The sequence below is a fragment of the Lynx rufus genome, unplaced genomic scaffold, assembly GCF_022079265.1.
Source record: "Lynx rufus isolate CCGP_SWC_20201006 ecotype Redwood Valley unplaced genomic scaffold, mLynRuf1.p SCAF_16, whole genome shotgun sequence".
Classification (NCBI taxonomy): Eukaryota; Metazoa; Chordata; class Mammalia; order Carnivora; family Felidae; genus Lynx; species Lynx rufus.
In genome coordinates, this window is record NW_025814830.1 from 56,029,826 (window position 1) to 56,051,664 (window position 21,839).

The 21,839-nt window shown below is 56.6% G+C and overlaps 1 protein-coding gene across 5 annotated transcripts in view; it reads right to left on the reverse strand.

Annotated features, from left to right (window-relative positions):
• Window positions 1-3,137: 3,137 nt before the first annotated feature.
• The window catches only part of KLHDC4 (kelch domain containing 4), a 54,615-nt gene continuing 35,913 nt past the window's right edge, over window positions 3,138-21,839 (reverse strand). For 4 of the 5 annotated variants that reach the window (XM_047078890.1, XM_047078891.1, XM_047078895.1 and 1 more), the window contains 6 exons: window positions 17,152-17,244; window positions 14,266-14,425; window positions 11,162-11,237; window positions 9,427-9,635; window positions 8,518-8,920; window positions 3,138-6,787 (listed from right to left, as the gene is read on the reverse strand). In XM_047078890.1, coding sequence (XP_046934846.1) covers window positions 6,594-6,787; window positions 8,518-8,920; window positions 9,427-9,635; window positions 11,162-11,237; window positions 14,266-14,425; window positions 17,152-17,244 — 1,135 coding nt within the window. In that variant the 3' untranslated portion in view covers window positions 3,138-6,593. The remainder of the gene's footprint in view (window positions 6,788-8,517; window positions 8,921-9,426; window positions 9,636-11,161; window positions 11,238-14,265; window positions 14,426-17,151; window positions 17,245-21,839) is intronic. The other variant, XM_047078893.1, reaches the window with a different exon arrangement.

Here is a 21,839-nt window from a genome sequence, read left to right on the forward strand (position 1 = left end):
GATGACGGGCTCCCCAGCGGGGCAGGAAGAGCACGGGCCGGGCTCCCCCGTCCCCGGACACCCCTCGGTGCCAGGCTGGGCGCCCCGGGCACCCAACCCCTGACGTCCCAACCTGGCCCTAGAAATGCTCCCTCTTGTACCGTCCACAAGTCCCGGTCTGGACAGTAGATTCCACGGCCGCCCCACTTAAAGCCAGATGACGTGACCGAGGGCCCCGAGCAGACGCATCACGGGCTTGACCTAGATGAACATCTGGGGGACTAATGGAAATAAAGTGGTGTTCACGTTTTTCAGTTTGGGATCTCGGCCACCTCGCTCTCATCTCCCCCCGGCTCCGCACCAGTGCTGCCGCTGCGGGCAGGGGTCCCCTCCGAGGTGAATCTCACACCTGTAGGTGGACGACGGGTGCCCAAAGCGGCCTCCTCCGGGAGAGGTGCTCGCTTCGCCCCCACATGCACAGGACGACACCTCTCAAGACGGAGGGGAGGGAAGGGGAGGGCCGGTCTCCACTCGGCATCAGTAATCCCGCTTTCTCCGGCTCAAAGAGGTCTCGTCTTCCGGGTTTTCTTGCCTTCGGTCTCAGAAACTTAAAGGTGCCTACTAGATTTTAAGGCCTCTATGTCCGTAGCTGCACGTGCTGCCGACCCTACAATTAACGGACGGCACTGAGGACCGCCGACGATGTCTCGCGTTTCCACTGGGTCTTGCCTGGACAGGACCTGCTCGTGTCAGTAAAGCGTAAAAGTGATTCCAGACAAGAAACGGGAAGAAGGGTGAAGTGCTCTTGTCGGAAAACCAAGGTGTCTCTTAGTTTTGTTCCCTGCCCGGGGAACCGTGTGTCACGCGATACCGTCCGTAAGCAAAGACTAGAAAAATGACCCGTCCCCAAGTGTCCTCAAGATCTGTCCCTGAGAAGTGTCGCTAATTCAGCCTTAAAAGCAAGAAAAAGTGCAGTTGCCTTTGTTGAAAAACAAAACAGCGAAGCTGTATTTTTACCATGTTCCCATACGCCGGGACGGTCTGAAAGCTGTGGGAAGCACAGGTGGCCGTCACCGGAAGGCTGCGGAAGAGGGCGGGGGGCGCGCGGGCACCTGGAGGCGCTGCACGCGGGAGACGACGGCACTCGGGTGGCGCTCAGACCGTGAAAGCCCCCGAGGGCGCAGAAGCACCTGGCCGCGGGATGGCCGCGTGCTCTCCACCACCGGAGGCCGCGAGCCAGGAACCGAGGGCGCCTCTGCCCGAGAACCCACGTGGAGGGGGCCTGACGCACACGTGGGCAGCCACGTTCCAGCCTGTTCCTCGGCCTCAGAGGGGCAGGCAGCCCTGCCAGGAGGGGCAGATCCACGTGTGGCCGCGAGCAGTCCAGGGCGCGTCTGGGTGCGGCGGCCCGCGCCTGGGGCTTCGGGGACGGCAGGGAGCGGCACACCTCACACCTACCTCATCTCCGTCCGCCCCTAACACTCCCCCCGCCGCCGTGTGTGCGCACGCCCTCCCCGCCGCCCCCACAGACGCGCGTGCGGGCCTCTGGCCGTGCGGCCTCCAGCTGGTGCCACGAGGACCGCGGCAGCCCCAACCCAGAGAGGCAGGAGGCCCCAGGGGATGGCGAGACGGGTCCCGGCCGGGCCCTCACTCCCCTCCACCTTGCCGGTAGCACCTGCCGCGGCGACTCACCCCACGCCTGCATCGAAGGTCGGACAGAGATGGGCACCCGAGCTGCTCGAGCACGCGTGAGGACTGCTAGTCCCTTAAGATCGGAGTTCCCGTCTCCCACTGCTTCCCGCGTGAGGACACACGTCGCAGACGAAGGGCCTTCCACCAGACACTCCTCAACCGCGTCTCCCTCCCCAACCACGATCGGCTCCCTGCGGGGCGCACCACGCAGCCGAGTGCGGCTCAGGGACAGGCACGCCCGCCAGCGGCCTGTGGAAGGCGGGACAGGGCAGGAAGGGGGCTGCTCTCCAGTCCACCCGGCCCGGGGCTGCCCCGCGGGGGGCAGGTTCAGGGAGGAGACCGGTCTGCGGGCGCGCCCCACGACCCCCGAGCGGGCCCTGCGCTGGCCAGCACGGTCACTGCCACCACCAGGGCGGCGTGGCCTGCTTCTCCCGCCCCTGCACCCGCTGCTGGTGGCCGGCCCTCGGCGCTCGCCCGTGAGCGCCGAGCCGCTGGTGCGTCCCGTGCCCTCAGCTGAACCACACCATCCTCTCCGGCCGACCCCGCCTATGTGCCCCATTCGCCACGTCCAAAGAAAGCCCACCCGGTGTAATGTAGCCTGACAGAAATACCGCCCTCACCGCCCGGGTGAGCAGCGTGTGAAACCCGGCCCTCACGCCAGACAGCAGGCCGCTGACCCTGACACAGATGCCTTTTCGCGAGTTCTAACCGAAACCGGTCTCGATCTGCATTTTCTTTTTTTCCACCTTTTCCCCTGGTGCATGTAAACTGTTTGTTAACACAGTGCAATCATTTGTGCATTGACGAAAAGGGAATGTCGACTATGTTCTGATTCTTCTTACTGACGAAGCAGCTAAAAATGTTACCTCGCCATTTTATCTTTTAGCTGGAAAAAATAGCTTGGTTACTTACAAAATGAAAATTCAATACTTTTCTTTAATGAATGTAACAGTTTGAGTCCTACCACTATTCTGTATTTCGCTATCTGAAAGCAAGGGCCACTGTCCAGGTTTGAAAACATTTTGCTCCTTTTAGTAATAAACATCATCGTTTGACAGCTGTGGGTTCTCTGCATCGTCTCCTCACAGGAGGGTCTTTATCACGGGGTCCTTCTCCTGCCCAAAGTCTGAGATGGATAAACGCAAATCCCGCTCGGGGCGGAGCTCTGGCGGGAGAGCACTGTGGGCAGGGGCGGAGCGCAGCCCCACCTCCCCGAGCCCGCCCTGCCCCCGCCCTGCCCCTGCCCTGCCCCCGGCGCCGCCCCCCCCCCCCCCCCCCCCCCCGCCGTGCTAGTCCCCAGGGGCCTCACGGCATAGTTTTGTCCCACCTGTTTTGATTTTCTTAACCTTCAACATCCACGCTTCTTGTGGGGAGCGTCCCCGGCCTTTCTTTCCGACTGGAGTTTCCCCCACCCCCGGATCCTCCCCCCCACACACACACCTGGGCCTTCCCAGGCCCGCCCCCACACTGCTCAGGTCCGGTCCAGAGGACGACACGGCAGGCCCCGGCCCCACACCCGCTCGACACCAGCAAACCAGGCCCAGCACCGGATGCGCCCGCGGCGCTCCCCACGCGCCGATGGCTTACATCCTTGGCCCCTGGCTGTGCTGGTTGGTGCCTCGGCTGCCCACGGGACGCCGTGGTCACACTGCGGTCACACCGCCGGTGGGTGACCAGACCCAGCTGGAACCCGGCACTGCTAAAGCTCTCTCCCAAGACAGCAACGAGGTGCCTGTGGCCTACGACTCAGGAGCTCCCTGGGCCAAGTAAGACAACACTGGTCTCTGGTGACCAAAGGCCTGCACACAGCTTGCTTCCCACTTTCAAACATCCAGGAAAAGAGCAGTTACTAGAAAGCCCCTTCAGTGCTCATGCAACTTAGCAGTGGACAGACGAATCTCACGCTCCCTCGAGCCGAAGCCAACACCCCCTCCCCCGTGCTAGGGAGCGGCTGCCCCCTCTGCAGCCCCCGCTCAACACCGTGTCACCACCTCCTCACCCCAGCACACTTGGGGGGGCTGGGTCCCAAGTGTGACCTCACTTGGGTCACCTGCTCTGAACCTGAGCTCGAGCCTCACCTCCCCCGGGGGGGCTGCCTGAGGGTCCCTCTAGCCCCAAGGGACGGCCCTGCGGAGATCATCTGTCACCGGCAGGGCCTGGCCAGCCTCTGGCCCTTCCATGAACCTGTCAGCCGGCCACTGACTCCTCGCTTGTACGACTTGGTTTACAAACAAAAAGCAAAACAGAACAAAAAACCCACAACGTGTTAAACTGCAATAAACACCACTACTGCGCCTTTTAGAAACAAACAGAAAGCGCTTTGAATGATGAGGATTTCCGGGCTTAATTGGTGGTTTCCTTGGTTTTTGTTCAATTCAACCCAAGGCCAGAAACCTCCCACCTCTGACCAACTGCCCTCTGGCAGCAGGACCCAGAGCGCCGCCACCACTCCTGGGACTTGGGGACACGGAGAAGTACTCACACTCAAACCCCCACTGACCCCGCTCACGCAGCTCTGCCAAGTCGGGGGGGGGGGCGTGGCCAGCTGACGCAGCCTAAGAGAAGGGGGTGGGTGGTGCGGGGCTTACCAACAGCTCAGCCCACCGAGGAGCAGACGATACAGGTGTGCGATCGCGGGCCCTCGCTGACCCGAGTACAGCCGTTTCCAGCTGTTCCGGCTCCAGCACCACCGGCAATGGAGGCCCCCGGCTTCAGACGGGCCACTCGTGCCCGTGGTGGCCCTCAGGGGTCCAGAACATCCAGCTGGGCACACCAGTCACCAACAGAGAACTGGGGTGTGCTGGTCCCGCTCCTGGGGGGCTCTCGCGGCCCTGGAACGCATTCTTTGCCTCTCCTGCCGCTCAACATCTAAGGTGCACCTTACCTGGCGTCTCCATCACAGCAAGGAGGCGGCAGACGCGAGAGCAGCTGTTTACCCGTGTGAACTCAAACCAAGCTTCTAGCAACAACCCTACGGACACGACAGCAAAACAGACTTGTCTGTATAAGGAGTTTCTTCTTCGGGAAATCTGTTGGATTCAAAAACATCCTCTTCCCTCAAACCTGCCGTGTCACCTCAACCAGGAGGATGAGACACCGGCCTCTGAAACAGAAACCTGAGGCAGAGCCGGCAAGCCCTTCCGACAACCTCCTCCTAACGCAGCGGCCAGGAGAGCAGCAGCTGCACGGTGGGGGCTGGAGGGCACGTCGCAGGAGCGGGCAGCGTGGGCCCCGGGAGGACCCGGGAGGTCCGCGCACCAGCCGTGGCGTTCCGCCAGCCCTGCCTGAGAATCTTCCGGCTAGATTCCGCCCAGAGTATCCAAGGAAGGCCCAGACTGCCCCAGCAGCCAAGAGGGGTGCCACTGATACGCCACCCGAGCCAGAGTGCCAGCTTTTCTAGCAAACCCAGCCCCCGTTGGCCAAGGGGTGCCGTGCTGCCCGACAGCCACACTGGCCTCTCTCCGATGGCCGGGGCTCCGGTGGGCACCCCCCAGAGGCAGGCTTCCCATTTCTGAGCTGCTGGTGAGAGCACACCCTGGCGGGTCCTGCTACAGAGCAGCGTGCAAGTCCGACGAGAGTGGTCGCACCGGGCACCATGAGGAGGCGAGGTGGGGCGAGGGGCTGCTGCTGGGGCACGTCAGCCCTCCTCCTTCCACAAAAGCCTTGCTAGGACGGGCCCTGCTCCGCCACCCGGGGCATTCCCACACTGGTCTGTGAGCGTCCCAGCAATGAACAGGATGGCCTGGTCCAGGACACAGATGGGATGCTGATCCTGTTACCACACACTAAAATACTACTTTCTCATTACTGCAACTATTGAAGATAAAAATGCACCAAGTGTGAATTCAAAGCCTAACATCTGACCCCAATTATACCAATGAAACCTGGTCTCTGGCCATCAACCCTGGAGCAGGCCCCAGACGGCGTGCGAGCAATCCGCAGGCCTCCCCCGCGACGGACTCCCGCTCCAGAGGCGCTGGATGGCGACACCGCATGCAGACAGCGGGGTCCCTCCCTCTGGCTTCCCCTCCTCCGGTCACTTTGCCGAGGACAACCTGGGGGCTGACCGGGCAAGGAGCAGGGGTGGCCCCACCATCTCTTCCCAGGAAACGCTAACGGAGCGGCTCTGAGTCGGGTCCGTGGGCTCACAGACCCCCGAGCAAAGCCGGTGGCATGACAGCCACAGAGCCGATAGGAGCTTTACTTCAGAGTCGGGCAGAGACACGAAGCGTGGAAAGGTGGCTGGTGGGCTGCGACCGAGAACTTCCGGAAATCACAGCAGGGGCCTCCAGCCTGACGACGCACCGCCACGCGGGAAACCCCCGGCTCCTTGTCCGGCGGAAGGGAGATCGCCCGCAAAGCATAAGGCACCTCTCTGCCTCGTACTCACGGCACCGCCGGCAGCGCAGGGACCTCGCCCTCCACGACACCGCCCCTGCCGCAGCTTTGCTCTACGTCGTCATGGCCCACGCCAACACCGCGGAAGGAGCCACACCACGCAGGATGCCCTGCAGCGCGGGGGGCACTCCCCGTCTTCAGACGGCAATGGCCTGGGCGTGGCGGCCAGCGTCATCCAGGGCAAGCCGGGCAGGTGCCACCGAGGGTCGTGGGCTCTTCCGTGGGGAAGAGGGGGAGGCAGGCGGGGCGGGCAGGCAGCCGCAGAGGCCACAGCTCACTGGCTGACGGGGTGAACACCGGAGTTACAGAAACCATGTCGCGAGTGCGCTCTTCACTCAATCAAAAAAAGCGACCCGGCGCGGCCCAAACGTACTCGAAATACAAATGTTCTCGCAAAAACTTAGGCTCGCCTTGAGAGGGCGTCTACGAAGTAAAGCCACGTTTTAATAGAACTTTACTGAAGCATGAAAGTCTCTCATTACCAGCAAAAATTGGGGCTTTGGGAGCAAAGCGACCCCTGAGCTCTAGGTCCGGCAGGGGGTGCTTGGCTCCGGAGCTGCTCTGCCGTGGGTCTCCTGCCGCCCGGCGCTGGCATGCGCACCACACTCACCCCCAGCCTCCCCGCCGCTGTCGCCACTGTCCTCGTCGTCACTTCCGCCCTCGGCGTCCTCGTCACTGTCTTCTTCTGACTCCGTCTCCTCCAGCCACTCCTGAGCTCCTTTAAATCAAAAGCGAACGTTCAAAACGTCAGTGCAGGGAGTTTCCAGCCTCTCACCAAGAAGCGCACCCTGGGGCGCCTGGGGGGCTCAGTCGGTTGAGCATCCGACTTTGGCTCAGGTCATGATCTCACGCTCGTGAGTTTAAGCCCCGCATCAGGCTCTGTGCTGACAGCTAGTAGCCTGGAGCCTGCTTCGGATTCTGTGTCTCTTTGCCCCTCCCCTGCTCACGCTATTTCTGTCTCAAAAACAAAATAAACATTAAAAAAGATTTTTTTTTTTTTTTTTAAATAATCATGCTGTCAAAGTGAGCCTATGCCCCAGTACCTCTGGACACCGGAAGGAAACGCGTTGTTTTCTCCAGTTCTGAGCAGAGGCGAGGGGAGACGACGGAGAGCAAAGGCAAGGGGAGACAACGGAGAGCAGAAGCAAGGGGAGGCTGACTGAGAGCAGAGGCGAGGGGAGAGGATGGAGAGCAGAGGCAAGGGGAGGCTGACAGAGCAGAGGCAAGGGGAGAGGACGCAGAGGGGAGGGGAGAGGATGGGAAGCAGAGGCGAGGGGAGACGACGAAGAGCAGAGGCGAGGGGAGACGATGGAGAGCAGAGGCAAGGGGAGACGACGGAGAGCAGAGGCGAGGGGAGACAACGGAGAGCAGAGGCGAGGGGAGGCTGACTGAGAGCAGAGGCGAGGGGAGACTGATGGAGAGCAGAGGCGAGGGGAGAGGATGGAGAGCAGAGGCGAGGGGAGAGGATGGAGAGCAGAGGCGAGGGGAGGCTGACAGAGCGGAGGCAAGGGGAGAGGACGCAGAGGGGAGGGGAGAGGATGGGGAGCAGAGGCGAGGGGAGACTGAGAGCAGAGGCGAGGGGGGGACGAAGGAGAGCAGAGGCGAGAGGAGAGAACTGAGAGCAGAGGCGAGGGGAGAGGACGGAGAGCAGAGGCGAGGGGAGACGACAGAGAGCAGAGGCGAGGGGAGACGACGGAGAGCAGAGGCGAGGGGAGACGACGGAGAGCAGAGGCGAGGGGAGGCTGATGGAGAGCAGAGGTGAGGGAGGACGACGGAGAGGGGAGAGGAGGGGATGGAGAGCAGAGGCAAAGGTACGAGACCCATCCCCCAGTCTCACCCTGCAGCCCCTGCTCTAACCTAGCCTCTCTGGAAAACTAAGGAACCTCGCAGGGCCACGCAGCGCCTTTCTCTGAAAGCGTGGACTCAAGCTCTGTTCAGTGTCCAGTGGCCAAGAAAGGAGTGGTGGCTGGCATCCAGCAGCCACCCGTGTACAACGTGGACGCGAGGGACCGAGCAGTGCGGGTCGGAGCAGAGGCGGCCTGGAGGTTCCCCCGGAAGGTGTCCCCCAGACGCCTGGTCTGCCCTCACGTGTTCACAGAGGCTGCGGACATTGCACGAGGAGGCTCTGTGAGATCGGTTTTGCTACGACGCACCCCCGAGAAGCACCGGGACGGGCCTGAGCCCCCCCCCCCCCGCCCCCACGCAAAGCAGGCAGCCGCCCCCTCAGCTCCCAGAGCAGGGGCGGACGTACGCAGGAGGGGGCGCCTCGCCGTGACCAGGGCCCGCCCTCCGGGAGTGGCCACGGGTGAGGGCACGTGGGTCTTGCTCGCTGCAGGCTCCGTGGCACAGGGCAGATCTGAGTGGGCCCTCGTGGACAGATGGGACAGAGCCGCTTCCGTGGGGCTCCCGCCCCAACCTGCGGAGCATCTCCTCTCCACCCCAGCTCACCTGGGTCCGCCTCCACCAAGGCCGTCCACTCCTGCATCTTGTGGAGATCCAGGCAGTACAGGTCACCGAGGGTGACCTGGCGGTCACCTGCCTCAAACATGCCCCCGTACAGGTAGAGCCGCCCGTGCTTCACGGCCAGCATGGCGTTGGAGCGGGGACCGGGCTCCACCACGGGGCCACCGGCTTCGTCGGGGCTGTCCTCCTCCTCGGACTGTGGCTGCCCCGCCGGGACCGGGGTGGCAAGAACCTGTTTAATGGTGACCACGGTCCCGTCCTCTGCGACCACCTCTCTGACCACCTCCGGGGGCTCCTGGGCACCGGCCCCCCCGCGCTCCTGCTTGTCGGCACCTTCGGGCTCTGCTTTTCTGCCCCTCCTCCGTTTCCTCTTCTCTGACTTCGGTCCCTGTCGGAAAAAGCAAGGCCGTGCACTTCAGGGGCGGCCGGCGGTCAGCGGGCAGCGTCCTCGAGCGACGTGGGGTGCGAGGGCGACTGGGCCACGTGGCGGAAGCCCCCTGCCCTAATCTGCCCGTTCAGGCTGCGGGCACAGAGTCTCTACCTGGTGGGACCCCTCAGGGCAAAGGGCAGGGGGGCCACGAGTCCAGACCCCAGCCACACGTCTGCCTGATCCCCGGCAGAGGCGCCAAAGCTCTCCAACCAGGGAGGGGTCTCTGGCCGAGTGGGCCACCTCCTGAGGCCTCAAGGCCCCTGGCGCCAGCAACTCCTCTAGACCTGAAGTCCCAGGGGGACCCCAGTGCCGGACGGCCTGCGCCTGCCCACAATGACGGCAAAGACACTGAGAGCTCCCGGGGAGCCCCACAGAGGGACGGGGAGGTGGGGCGGTGGGGAGCACACAGGGCTGCGTGTCTGACGTACGACCGCCCCGGCACGTGCTCAGGAGCACGGCTCTACCTTCAGCTGCCCCGCAAACCAGCGGTTCCTGGTGGCGTCATAGAAGTGCAGGTCATTGAGGAAGTCCCCCTCCAGGCTCTCCTCCTCTTCCTCGTCACACACGCCCCCAAACAGCAGCGTCTGATGATTCGGGGTCACGGCCACCGAAAAGCCAGACCTCGGGGTGGGCTTGGCTCCCGCAGGGTTAATACGCGTCCATCCCCACTTGCCTGTTGGAGAGAGGACATGGGGTAAGCGAGCTCTGGCCACGGGCACCCCCAGTGTCCCCCGGCCTCCGGTGACCGGCACACGAGCGGAAACACAGGACTACAGGCAAAAGCGCACCGAGTTTACTGATTTTGATCCCTCTGCAGAAACCTGACACGGTTCAACGCGCCCCAGAGGTTGACCCTTCCCCTGAAGGTCCTACGCGGTGTCCCCAGGGCCCCGCTGACACCACCTCCACCGAGCGCTTCCCAGCTTGGCGCACGGGGCGCGTGCCAGGAGACCCTCACGCCGTGCCCTCCCCGCAGTGAGGACCACTGTCCCAGGGCCGCTGCTCAGAGGCGCAGATGCCCCAGCTCTCCCCAGGAGACCTCCACACCGCGCTCCTCTCTCGGCACCTGCAAGATTCACATGGTATAAAACCCTCAAGACGTGACCTAGTGTGAAGCGTGGGGAAACGTCCTCCCGCCGTGTCTAGAGAAAGGAACGGCGATTTTTCCAACGTGAGCGTTTAAGAAAAGCTTAATGGAAGCGATAAATGGCCGTGGTGGGCCAGCGGTTGTTCCTCAGCACACAGCCCGGGGGTCGGGGGGCACCCACTGCTGGGCCACAAGATCAACCCGTCACGGCCAGCATTTTACTGCTTGAAGGAAAGAGAGGAGGAAAACCTCCCGAGGGCCCTGCACACAGTCAGGGAAGATACTTTCCTGGGTTGCAGGACACAGGCTCAAGCGTGTGTCAGCCCACTGGGCCCATCCGGGTCCAACGCCGGATGCAGGGGCTGAGCAGCGGGGTCCCATCGCCGGGAACACAGTAGGTTCCGGCTCCAGTTCACTCATGTAAACCGGGCAAGTTACTTCTCAGCACCAGACCTCGGTTCCCGCTGGGGGAAAGGCAGGCGCCCTCCTCGGTCACCGCAGGGTGGTGTGGCTGGCTTCCTGAGAAGTGCCCGGCTTAGCGGAGGCTAGGGTCACGCGGAGTGGTCCCGTCCTTCCACGGTGGACGGCGGCCTCACAGGGAGGGGAGACCCCGCTGCAGGGCCCGGAGCAGACCGGGCACCAGACCCGATCTTCTGGGTCTAGCCCAGCCCGCTCGTCCCAAGACTCACAAACAGGCCACCGCCTCACTTTCTCACTTTCCCGGACCCGTGAAACCCTTCCCAAAGCCCACACCCTAGCAGCCGCGTGCTCTTGGGCGAGCACAAGGGAACGAGTGGCTGCCGCCCTCTCAAGCAGGGGGGCTCCTGGCTCGACACCAGCTCCTGGCTTGTGCTTTTAGCTCAGGCCGTCCCAACCACCCCAGAGGGTGAATGTTCCGGCTGTCCCTGCTGTGCAGACGGTCACCGAGGGTTATTCACAGAACGCCTGGTCTGCCCGCTCAGGCGAGGACACGCCCACACCCCAGCCCAGTGTGCAGGGGCCTGTCGCCACCCTCTCTTCCCCATCCCCCAGCCACAGGGCGGGCAAGGCTTTCGGGTAGGACCCCGCAGACCACTGGCCGCCGGGACCCACCCTCCACCCAGCGTACGCACCTTCCCTTCCATCCACAGGCTGCAGCAGGAACATGTCGGAATGCTGCATGCCTCTGTCCACGTCCTTCTTGACTCTCTGCAGAAGGAACCGGGAATCTCGTAAGAACTGGCCAGGCACCACCCACAATGCCCCACACGGTCCCCTCAGGCTTGTGGTCTCACTTCTTGCTGGGAGGCCGGGTGGGGCAGAGGAGGGCTCGGGAGCCTTCCTTTGCAGCAGCTTCAAAGAAAGTATGAACCACAACCAGGTCAATTCTGACCTCACCGAGCAGACAGAATAAAAAATGTTGGTATCAGTTATTAACTGTTCAGAATAGATTTTAAATTAAAAAACCCACCGTCCTAAAGACTGCCATCGTGCCAGGAACATTCCAGCACTCTGTTGCCAGTGAGTCCATGGCCTCTGCAGCCAGCCTGGTCTAGGTGCGGGGGTTGTACCGGAGCCCATGGGGACTTCTCCCGAGGCCGTAACAAAGCCATCTTCCATCGGCAACCCCCACATCCCCGACCCCCTCATCTTCCAATTTGTGTGCTCAGGCTTCACTGCAAGAACCGAATTAACGCTCTAAGCAGAAGCCAGCCGGCCCCGGACTCTCTGCGGCGGTGCCCTGCGGGGCTCACGCGGCACCTGCACCTACCTACAGGTTACAGTGTCTGGAAAACTGTGCAGCAAAATGGCTTTCCTGCGGGGAGGGCTTGGTAATGTTAATTTCATCTTTGTATCTACCCTTTAACTCCCTATTTCTAACAAATTTGAATTTCAGGTGAGTTTTACATTTACAGACAAATTGAGCGCCCAGTTTCCCTACTAATAACGCCCTCCATGTGTTATATCTACCGCTAATTAAGGATGAAATGATGATTAAGCCCTATTAATGAAAGTCCACAGTGTATTAAGATCTCCTCGGTTTCCCCCAGTGTCCCTTCTCTGTTCCAAGGCCCCGCCCTCTGATGACCTTCAGCGGCTGTGAGGTGCAGGTCAGCTGTCCCTCTACAGACACTTGTCTGACCTTCTCTCACGACTGGACATGGGCTTCTGGGTTGTGGCCCCTTCTCACCCATCACACCGGGGGTGCATGTTGTCACTGTGACTTATCACTGCTGCTGACCTTGGCCACAGGGCTGTCAGATCACCGCCCCCCACCCCCGCCCAGCTCTCCACAGTCCTCCCTGGAAGGACATCACTCTGCATAGCCCCACATACTCCAGAGCTCAAGGGCAGAGTGGCTACGCAATTTATGTGGAACTCTGCACAGGGACTTGTCCCTTTTCCCCGATCTATTTATGCTTTCAATCATTTGCATCTAAACGTACAGACTCATGGACTCTGACGTCATATTGTGAGCTACAATCCAATCCACTTTACTCACTTGGTTGCTGGAACCTGGTTCCAGCCTTGGCCATCGGAAACCCTTCCAGCGGCTCCGGTGTCCCTCTGACGCACCCCATCGGTGAGGGTTTCCCATAAGCGCTTCCTCTGGTTGGACAAAATGCTCCAGCCTCGCCCTGTACATCCCCAGCCCCAGACTCAGCCATTTCCCCAAGGAGCCCCGGGTCCTGTCTCCAGAGGTGGGGTCAGAAGCCAAGATCTGGGCACCAGCAGGGCTCGCGGCCGCCAGGAGCCTTTACCTCCGGGCCCTCCCGGCAGACAGAACCAGGAGACACACACACACGCTTCTTTTCCTCTCAGCCACGGGCATGTATTCACTGGAGACAGAGAGCTAGTTTCCTTCTGGAAAACAAAGCCCACGATCCCGCTGTCCCGGGACTGGACATGTGCCCTGGATGTCCTAAGGCCAGGGAGGCTCCATATGGGCTACATTGTGGGGAGCAGCCTGAATCTCAGGAAATGAAAACTAGGGGATAGCTCAGGTCATGATCTCACAGTTCGTGGGATCGAGCCCCGCGTCAGGCTCTATGCTGACAGCACGGAGCCTGCCTGGGGTGCTCTCTCTCCCCCTCTCCCTGCCCCTCCCCCACTCGTGCTCAGTCTCAAAAATGAATAAAGATGATTATTTTTTTAAATCACAATGAGACCCCACACATCCACCAGCAAGGCCAAGAATAAAAAACTGGTGGGATCACGGGCTGGCAAGGGTGTGGGGCAACCACTGCGGGACGGGGTGTGACGCTGCACCCTGGGACCCAAGCAGAACCACTCCTGGGTCCCTGCCTGAGAAATGAGAACGTAGAGCCATACGGCGACCTGCACGAGAATGTGCATCGCAGCTTGGTTCATAACGGTCAGAAACTAAAAACAGCCCTGGGTCTGCAAACAGAAATTAGAGAAACCAACCGGGGTGTCCTAGTGGAAAACTGCTGGGCGCCAAGAAGTGAAAGCAGCTAAAACATGCAACGGGGACGGATCTCGAAAGCAGGCCGAAGCGATGCCTGTGCTTTTCTCTAAAACACGCCCAGAAATATGGGTGGAGAGCAGCACAGATGTGAACGACCACAGAAGCAGGGACAGCAGAGCATGGACTACAGAAGAATCCAGGTGGGGGTACAATAAGTGCTCGCTGACTCTTAAGTCACATCGCAGAAAATTTCAAAATACGAAGGCTAAGAAAGAGCCTGCAGTGAGACACGACCTTATCCCTCTCGGGCTCGCTGACGCGTGCAAGCTGGAGCGGTGCCGCCTGGAGGCTGCAGCCGCTGCGAGTGGCCCCTGCGTGGACGACACACCCCAGAGCCAGCAGGAGCCACCCTGGTGTAGGGCACCCAGACAGGCGTGCAAGAACATTTACTTCCGCGTGTCTGCGCGGCTGGAAGAAGTGGCCTGTTCTACACATGAGCCCCCCCCCCCCATAGCACTTGGGGTCTGTGGTTAGGAGTCAAGACCCTCCCCCCATCCCCCACGCGGCTCATCCCAATACGGAATTATTCACAGTCCCGCGTTTTCAGAGCATATGGGTTAGAACATAATATGGCTGCAAAAATCTTGATATGTTCACGGGGGAGATTGATACACATCCACTTCTACTCTAATAAAAAGTGTTTCTATTGAGCCAACATGCAATCCTGTTTGGAAGTTTTCATTCTTGGTGACAGTGAAAAGGGCAATACAACACAGTATGTCTATTTCCATCCACGCCGCATCTTACCTGCTTCGAGTAGCCCCCGTAGATGACAATGCTGCCCTGGGGAGTGACAGACATCTGGCAGCCCGATCTGGGGGTGGGCCCAGTCCCCGAAGGGCACAGTCTACTCCACGTGAACGTGTCCAGGTCAAAGGCGTACACGTCATTGTAGTAGATGTAATCTCTGGTTATAACATGGTGACACAAAAAGGCAGTAACGCTAAAATGTGAACCTGATTAACTTCGAGGTAAACTTTGTACCGTCTGAAACAAGTTCCCAGTTGAAAGTTGAAATCCACACGAAAGGGCTGGAGGCAGATGTGAGTTTGTATCTGGAAACTAGAGATAACGCTAGCTTACAGAAATTCATTAATTTGCCTGAATCTGAAAGCCTTTCTAATCTGGAAGTGATGCTTCCTTACACAGTTTACAAAACCACAGTCTCACAAATAATTGCATCAGGTTACCATGCGTATAAGCTTAAGCTCATGAATTAGAGATTCAAGTGAATCCTCAGAACGGAGATTCCTGCAGCTGGGTCAGGGCCGTGAAGAGACCCCGAGCCGGGCAGGGAGTCGAGCCGGGCTGAGCTGAGCGTTGCGGAGACTGACAAGCCAGAGGCATGGCCCTGGCGCCCCGCAGCGGGACAGCAGCAAGGGGGCACGCGGCCCTGGGACTTAAGTTGCGAAGGAGTCAAATGCAGAGGGCCTCGAGAAGGGGCCCCGTGCGTGGGGCGGCAGCAGCCCGGCCCGAGTCGTGGGGAGAATGCCGCCTCCTGGTACCATTTCACGGACAGCCGGGACAAAGCCAAGGGGCCTCGGGTCAGAATTACACGGGAAGAGGAAGAGGTGCTCCCCAGGTACTCAAAACAGACAGCCAGGCTTCAGGTGGGAAATTCTACCACAGTCTGAGCAGTTTTGTCTCTCCTACTAGAGCTAACCCAAGTCCGGCCCCCTGCAGCCAGCACACAGAAGGGCCAGCACAAGGCCGGTTTGCTGCGCCGCTCACTTGAACGCTGCGCACAGCGTGGGACACGGGACCAGTCGCCTGCAGGGTGGCCTCCCTGACTGGCACCCAGAGATGCGCCTTCTGTAGGATGGCTTTTCGTACATGAACTGAGGAACGTGGAAGTGTTCGGTTCTAAGAAGACTTCGTTACATTCTCCCGTCTCCTCGGATTTCACACTGCAGGTGTGCAGTAAAAAAATTCTATCCCGCACATGAATATCAACCGTTATTTGGTTTCAAAAAGCCCAACTAACTTGTTTAATACGGAAGGTTTCTTTACTTGTATCTCCTGCTGTCCTGTGTGTTTGAAGACTTCATAATTTTAAGCAAGATTAACAGGTAATACTTTGAGAACAGTTCTGATTTTGGAAAAGCTGCAAATCACAACCATCGTACAACTTGATCCACTTTATAACCCGTGCCTGCTTCAGCGACACATACACCGTAACCTAGGAGTTCCAAGGAGCAAGGCCTGTGTTGGTCTCCCCAACTGTTTTGGGCCGTTTAAAAAAAAAAAAGTGTGAAGTCTAAATAATAGGTAACAATCCCTTAGGAATAAACTTTTAAAAACAGCCGGGGCTTCCTCATCCAAAATGGCTATAATCAACCGAACACCTGCAGGGCGGGAAGCGGCCCCCTGGAAATGAGTGATCTTTCCTGGAGGCCACAATCCACTGGGCATTCGTTCACCTGGTTTCCTCGTCCGGGACGCGGGACCACGACCTGCCTGCCAACAGTATGGTCTTTGAGACATACTATTAAAGTGCCATTACACCTGAGTTACACCTTTAACAACACAGAATCATCCCTGTTTAACTTCAACTGTGCTTTCAAAATCCTCTCCTAAAGCATGTAAGAATTGATGTCCCCTTGTCAATTAATAAAATACCTTCCTTCACAAAGAAAAACTGCAACTTTAATTGAGCCAAGTCTACACCACAACGCCTCAACTAAGACCAGGGTGAGAGGGGTATGAAAAACAACAAGACTCGGCCTAACTCACCTCCCCCTTTGTATCCATGTATAACAACTTCTTTAGGAGCCAGGAATTATCAGAAAAAAATTGTGCAAATGGACCCACAATGTGACAAAACTGTTAGCGGTGCCATGACAACTAATAAACTGATTATTTCTTGAAGGATTAGGAGAGGGAAGCGTAAAACACGGCCAGAGAGACACCCCTATCCACCCTCCTCCACGTGGGGTCCACTCAGAGGAATGGCCTTCACCAGTCATGACAACAGCCCAGACGGATGTCGACACAACACAGTACCGTATTAGGATGGTGACAGGCACGTTAACCTGTCACCACGCGTCTTGTTTCTCGGGACCGAACTACGGACGCTCCAGAGGCTACCATGTGGACGACAGGCTCTCAACCATCAGGGAACCCGCTGGCCCGACCTGGAGCGCGTACACGTGGGATACACGAACGCGGCAGCTCGTAGCAATGCAGCCACAACACAGGGGCGCACTGCAGGCCCCTTTTTAGACACCACTGCAGAACGCAGGCTCTCACTGCGGGCCCCCCTGGCCAGCCACATCACCATCACCTGCGAATTTGCAGACCCTGTCCCAGGCCTACTGAGTCAGCCACCAGAGGGTGGGGCTCGGAAATCAGAGTTTTAACCAGCCCCCCGGGGGATTCTGTGCCAGGCTGAAAATCCTGTGGTAGATAGGTCTGGCCATACCACTTGCAGGGCACGGCGTAAAATAAAAACACAGAGCCCCTGGTTCAGTAACTATTGAGAATTTCAAGGCTGCCTCGGCTGCATATCCGTGAAGCTGGCTCTGGTTTTGGGGGATGGGCGGCATTTTCCAGGAGCATTCAGAATGGTTCTTCCCACAAAAACCCACTCCTTTCTGCTTCAGGAAACAGAGAGGTCCTCCTATCGGTACCAACCTCGTACTCTCGTGGAAGCCACCGAAAAGTATTAACTGTCTCTTCCAGGCTACCATCCGATGTCCACTCCGACCTGAAGGGCCTCCTGTTGCCCTAAAATGGAAAAAAAAAAAAAAAAAAAAGAGAGAGAGCACTTTTTACACCAACCTGTGTTTCACAAGCACTTACTGAGTATAACTTAATTGGACCAGAGGCTACCAAGGCCATCCCAAGTCCAGCTGGCTGCTGTAAATGTGGGCAGCCAGGCCCCACGACCTTGGAGTGAGGATTTCTCAGAGGCAGCAGGGACTTGGACACAGAAACCGGACTCCATTAAGACAGCAAACCTCAGCTCTTCAAAATAAACCACTGTACAATCAAACAGCAAGTGACAAAGGGGAGGCAGATTTCTGCAAACACGCACCTGACCAATGACTTGCGTCCAGAAAACAAAGAATTCTCACTATCTCATGAGTAAAATAAATCCAATAAAATTATAGGCAAAAGACTGGGACAGAACACTGAAATAAAAACAGGAAAGAAAAGACACACAGATGGCCAATAAAAACAGAAAGAGACGGTGAGTACATCGCTCATCGGTGTTCAGTCAACAAGCCCAAAGCTCAGCGCGTCCCGTGCTGAACACCGCCAGCGGCCCTAAGCAAACGGCGGGACTGAAGCCGAGCAGGTGTAAGACAGCACGACCAAGGGACTGTTCCTCACACCGTGAGACGCTCCTGGCACGCAGCCCAGCAATGGGACACCAGATACTGACTCAGATGTGACAACACAAGGGCACAGAAAGACACACACACACACACACACACGCACACACACGTTTAGAGAAGTTTTATTCATCACTGTCAAAAAACCGGAAGCAGCGAAGAGATGCTTCAACGGGGGAAAAGAGTGAAAGTGCGGTACATTCTCATGATGAAGGACTGTCGGCAACAAGCAGGATACACACGGTACGCACAGGTCTCGTAAACGTCACGCTCGACAGAAGCGGCATCAGAAGGGCACGTACTGTATGATTCTGCTTCTACGTAGGAGATTCTTAAACAGGCAAAATCAATCTATGGTGATGACAGTAGCTGCCTGGGGCCAAAGATTACGAGGGGAATGACGGCAAGCGGGCAGGAGAGAACTTTCTGGAGTGAGGATCACCTTGTCTGTCCCGGGTGTGGTAGTGGTTACACGGACGTGCGTATTAGCTGAAACTCCTCTAACCGTCCACCTAAAAGGCAGGCATTTTATTGAACATGATTCTATCTCATTAAAATTGATATAAAAAAATACACATCAATAAATAACCAATAGAAGGGACTTCTGAGTTCTGGCTTGGCATGCAAGGGACTTGGAAGTCACCAGTGTGTCCCAACAAGCAAGCGGGAAAGTCAACAACTCCTCTTAGACCCCCACAAAGGGAGGGACGCAGGTCAAACTGGTGGCCCCCAAATTAGGGACAGACAGGTGCGTACAGGAAGTCACACTTCCAGAAGCAGAAGCTCATGAGCAGAAACTGCAGGAACCAGAGCTTGATGGGAAAGCCTGGACAAGCCGCCAGAGGCTCAGGGCAGCAGCTCAGAGAGTGAAAAGCCCCAGCGCGACCCAGCGACAGGGCCCCCACGGTACTGTGAGATGTACCCCTGGGAGTTCGAGCGGGTTCCCGCAGGAAACGTCCCAGACGCTTCCCCTCGTGCTCCTGGCAAGGAAGGGGAGGAGGGACCACCGCGAAGTGTGCCTGAACGAGGCCTGCCTTCAGGGAACCCCAGCCAAGGGGAGCCCAGCCCGTACCGTGCGGGAGTACAATCAGAGCCAAGTCGACCTGGAGGAAATCCAACTCCCAAACTCCAAACTCCCTCTGGGCGTGCCGGCCCGCCCAAGAAGCGGCGGGCCTGTGCAGGGAGCAGCGGCCCGGGCTCCACAAAGGACACGGACCTCATCGCAGGGCTGGAGAGGGCCCCTTCCAGCGCCTCACTGCCACAGGCCCGACCCATGGACAGCAGTTTCTTCCAACTGGCCCATCGCGTCCTGCTAGCGAGAAACACAAAGCACCCCAAAAGGCAAAAAGCACAGTCTGAAGGTTCCCAGCAAGCACCAGAAGCAGACAGCGGTGCCGGAATTACGAGACCAGGAATTCACCAACTGTGATTCATGCGCTAAGGGCCGCAACAGCTGAAGTAGACAGCAAGCAGGACCGGTGGGCAAGGTCAGGAGCGAGACGGAAATCCTGAGAAAGAACCACAAAGAGAGACCAAACCAGCAACAGAAACAAAGGCCACCGAGCATGCCTCCAAGGGGCTCGCGAGCAGGCTGGACATGTTTAAGAGCCTGCAGCCACAGGGCACGGCAACACAGAGCTCAAGAACCGAAGACCAAGGAGAAGTAAGCCTGGGGGAAAAAAAAACAACAAAAAACAGAACAGGACATCCGAGGACCGTGGGCCACTTACGCTACAAGGTGTAACAGAAGCACAGTGGCACTGCCAGAAAGAGAAGACAGAGGAATGGAAGAAAAACAGGAAACAATGAGAATTTCCCCAAACTAAACTCTGACATCAAGCTACAGACGCAGGAAGGTCGGAGAACACTGAGCAGGACGGGTGCCAGGAAACGATACCTAGACGTGTCGTTTTCAAGTTACAGAAAACCAAAGACAAAGGAAAAATCCTGGAAGAAGCCGCAGGACAGTACGCCTTACCTATCGAGAAACAAAGATAAGAATTACATCCAACTCCTGCTCAGAAACCGAGCCAGCAAGAAGAGTGGAGAGAAATATTCAAAGCAGGGAGAGAACTCTGTGCTCCGCAAAATCAGCCTTCAAAAGTAAAGGAGAAAGAAAATGTTCTCCAACGAACCAAACTTCAGGGACCTGGCCCAGCAGACCTGCCTCGCAAGAAATGTTAAAGTCTTTTAGAGAAAAAAAAATATATATATATGGGTCAAAAACTCGAATCTATGTGAAGGAAGGAAGACAAATGAAGAAATTAGTGAAGTCAAAATAAAAACATTTCATTTTTCTTATTCTTCACTGATCTAACGAGTAACAATTTGTTCACAACAGGAGCACTAATGTATTTGACTGTGTGTCCCTCACTACACACACACACACACACACACACACACACACACACACACACACACACGTTCTCACGCATGAGTAGGTGTCAGTGAAATGAAAGACAGCAGTCATACAGGGAGGGGCCGACAGAAGGAATTAGGACTATTTTGCTATTTCAAGGTATCCACACTACTCACGAAGTGGTACAATGTTATCTGAAATTGGACTCAGATTAGCTAGCTGTCAATGCAAGCCACTAAAAGTAGCAAAAAAATAACTGATGCTAAGAAAGGAGAAAAACTGGGATCTTATAACATGCTGCATTAAAACTACAAAAAAACAACAAAAAAAGTCAAAGACAAACAGAAGAACAAGGAAGAAGGGCAACAAATAGAAAACAGTAACAAATACGGTAGATATTAATCTAACATATCAATAATCATTTTCAACGTTAATGTTCTAAATACACCAATTAAATGACAGAGGTTGTCAGAGTAGATCAAAACACAAGACCCAGCTATGTGCTGTCCACAAGTAACCCACTTTAAACATAAAGACACCTGCAGATGAAAAGTAAACACAAGGAGAACTAATTAGCTTCGATTAGCTGACAACTAATCAAAGAAAAGTAGGAGTAACTACATTTCAGACAGAGCAGACTTCAAAACAAGGAAAGTCACCCGGGACTTCAATTGCCATTACATAAGCATGAAGGGGTCAGTTCTCTAACGAGGCTTAACAGTTCTTCACATGGACACACCCGACAACAGAACATCAAACTACGTGAGGCAAAAATTAACAGAATTGCAAGGAGAAAAGAGACATCTGCTATCACAGTTAGAAAATTCAACGGCCTGTCTCAAAACTGGACACAGCAGCAAAAATCCACAAGGACAGAGCCGAACTCAACAACACCATCAATCAACTGGATATAAAGGCCATCTACAGACTACTTCATCCAACAAGGGGCAGAATACACATTCTTCTCAAGCTCACACAGAACACTCACCATGACAGACCATATTCTGGGCCAGAAAACACACCGTTAACAAATTGAAAAGAACAGAAATCATACAATTTCTGCTGTTAGAGCACAGTGAGAATAAACTAGAAACCAGTAACAGAAAGAGAGCCAGGAGGGGCGCCCGGGTGGCTTAGTAGGTTAAGCGTCTGACTCTTGATTTCGCCTCAGGTCATGGTCTCACAGTCTCGTGAGTTCGAGCCCCACGTCAGGCTCCACGCTGACAGTGCAAAGCCTGCTTAAGATTCTCCCTCTCTCTCTGCCTCTGCACCTCCCCGCCTCGTACTCTCGCGCAAAGTAAATAAATACACTTAAAAAAAAAAAAGAGATAGATGGGAAATACAAAATACACAGATCAAACAACATATTTATAAACAACATGTGGGTCAAAGAAGAAATAAGGAGAAAATTTTAAATATTTTGAACCAAATGAAAATAAATATACAATTTATCAAAATTTGTGGGATACAGTGAAATGTATAGGACTGAATGCACATATTAGAAAAGAAGAAGGATTTAAAGCCAATAATCTAATTTTCCACCATAGGAAACTGGAAAAAAAAAAGAGGAAACTAAACCCAAAACAGAAAAGAAGACATAATAAGAGAGCACAGTGGTACCTGGG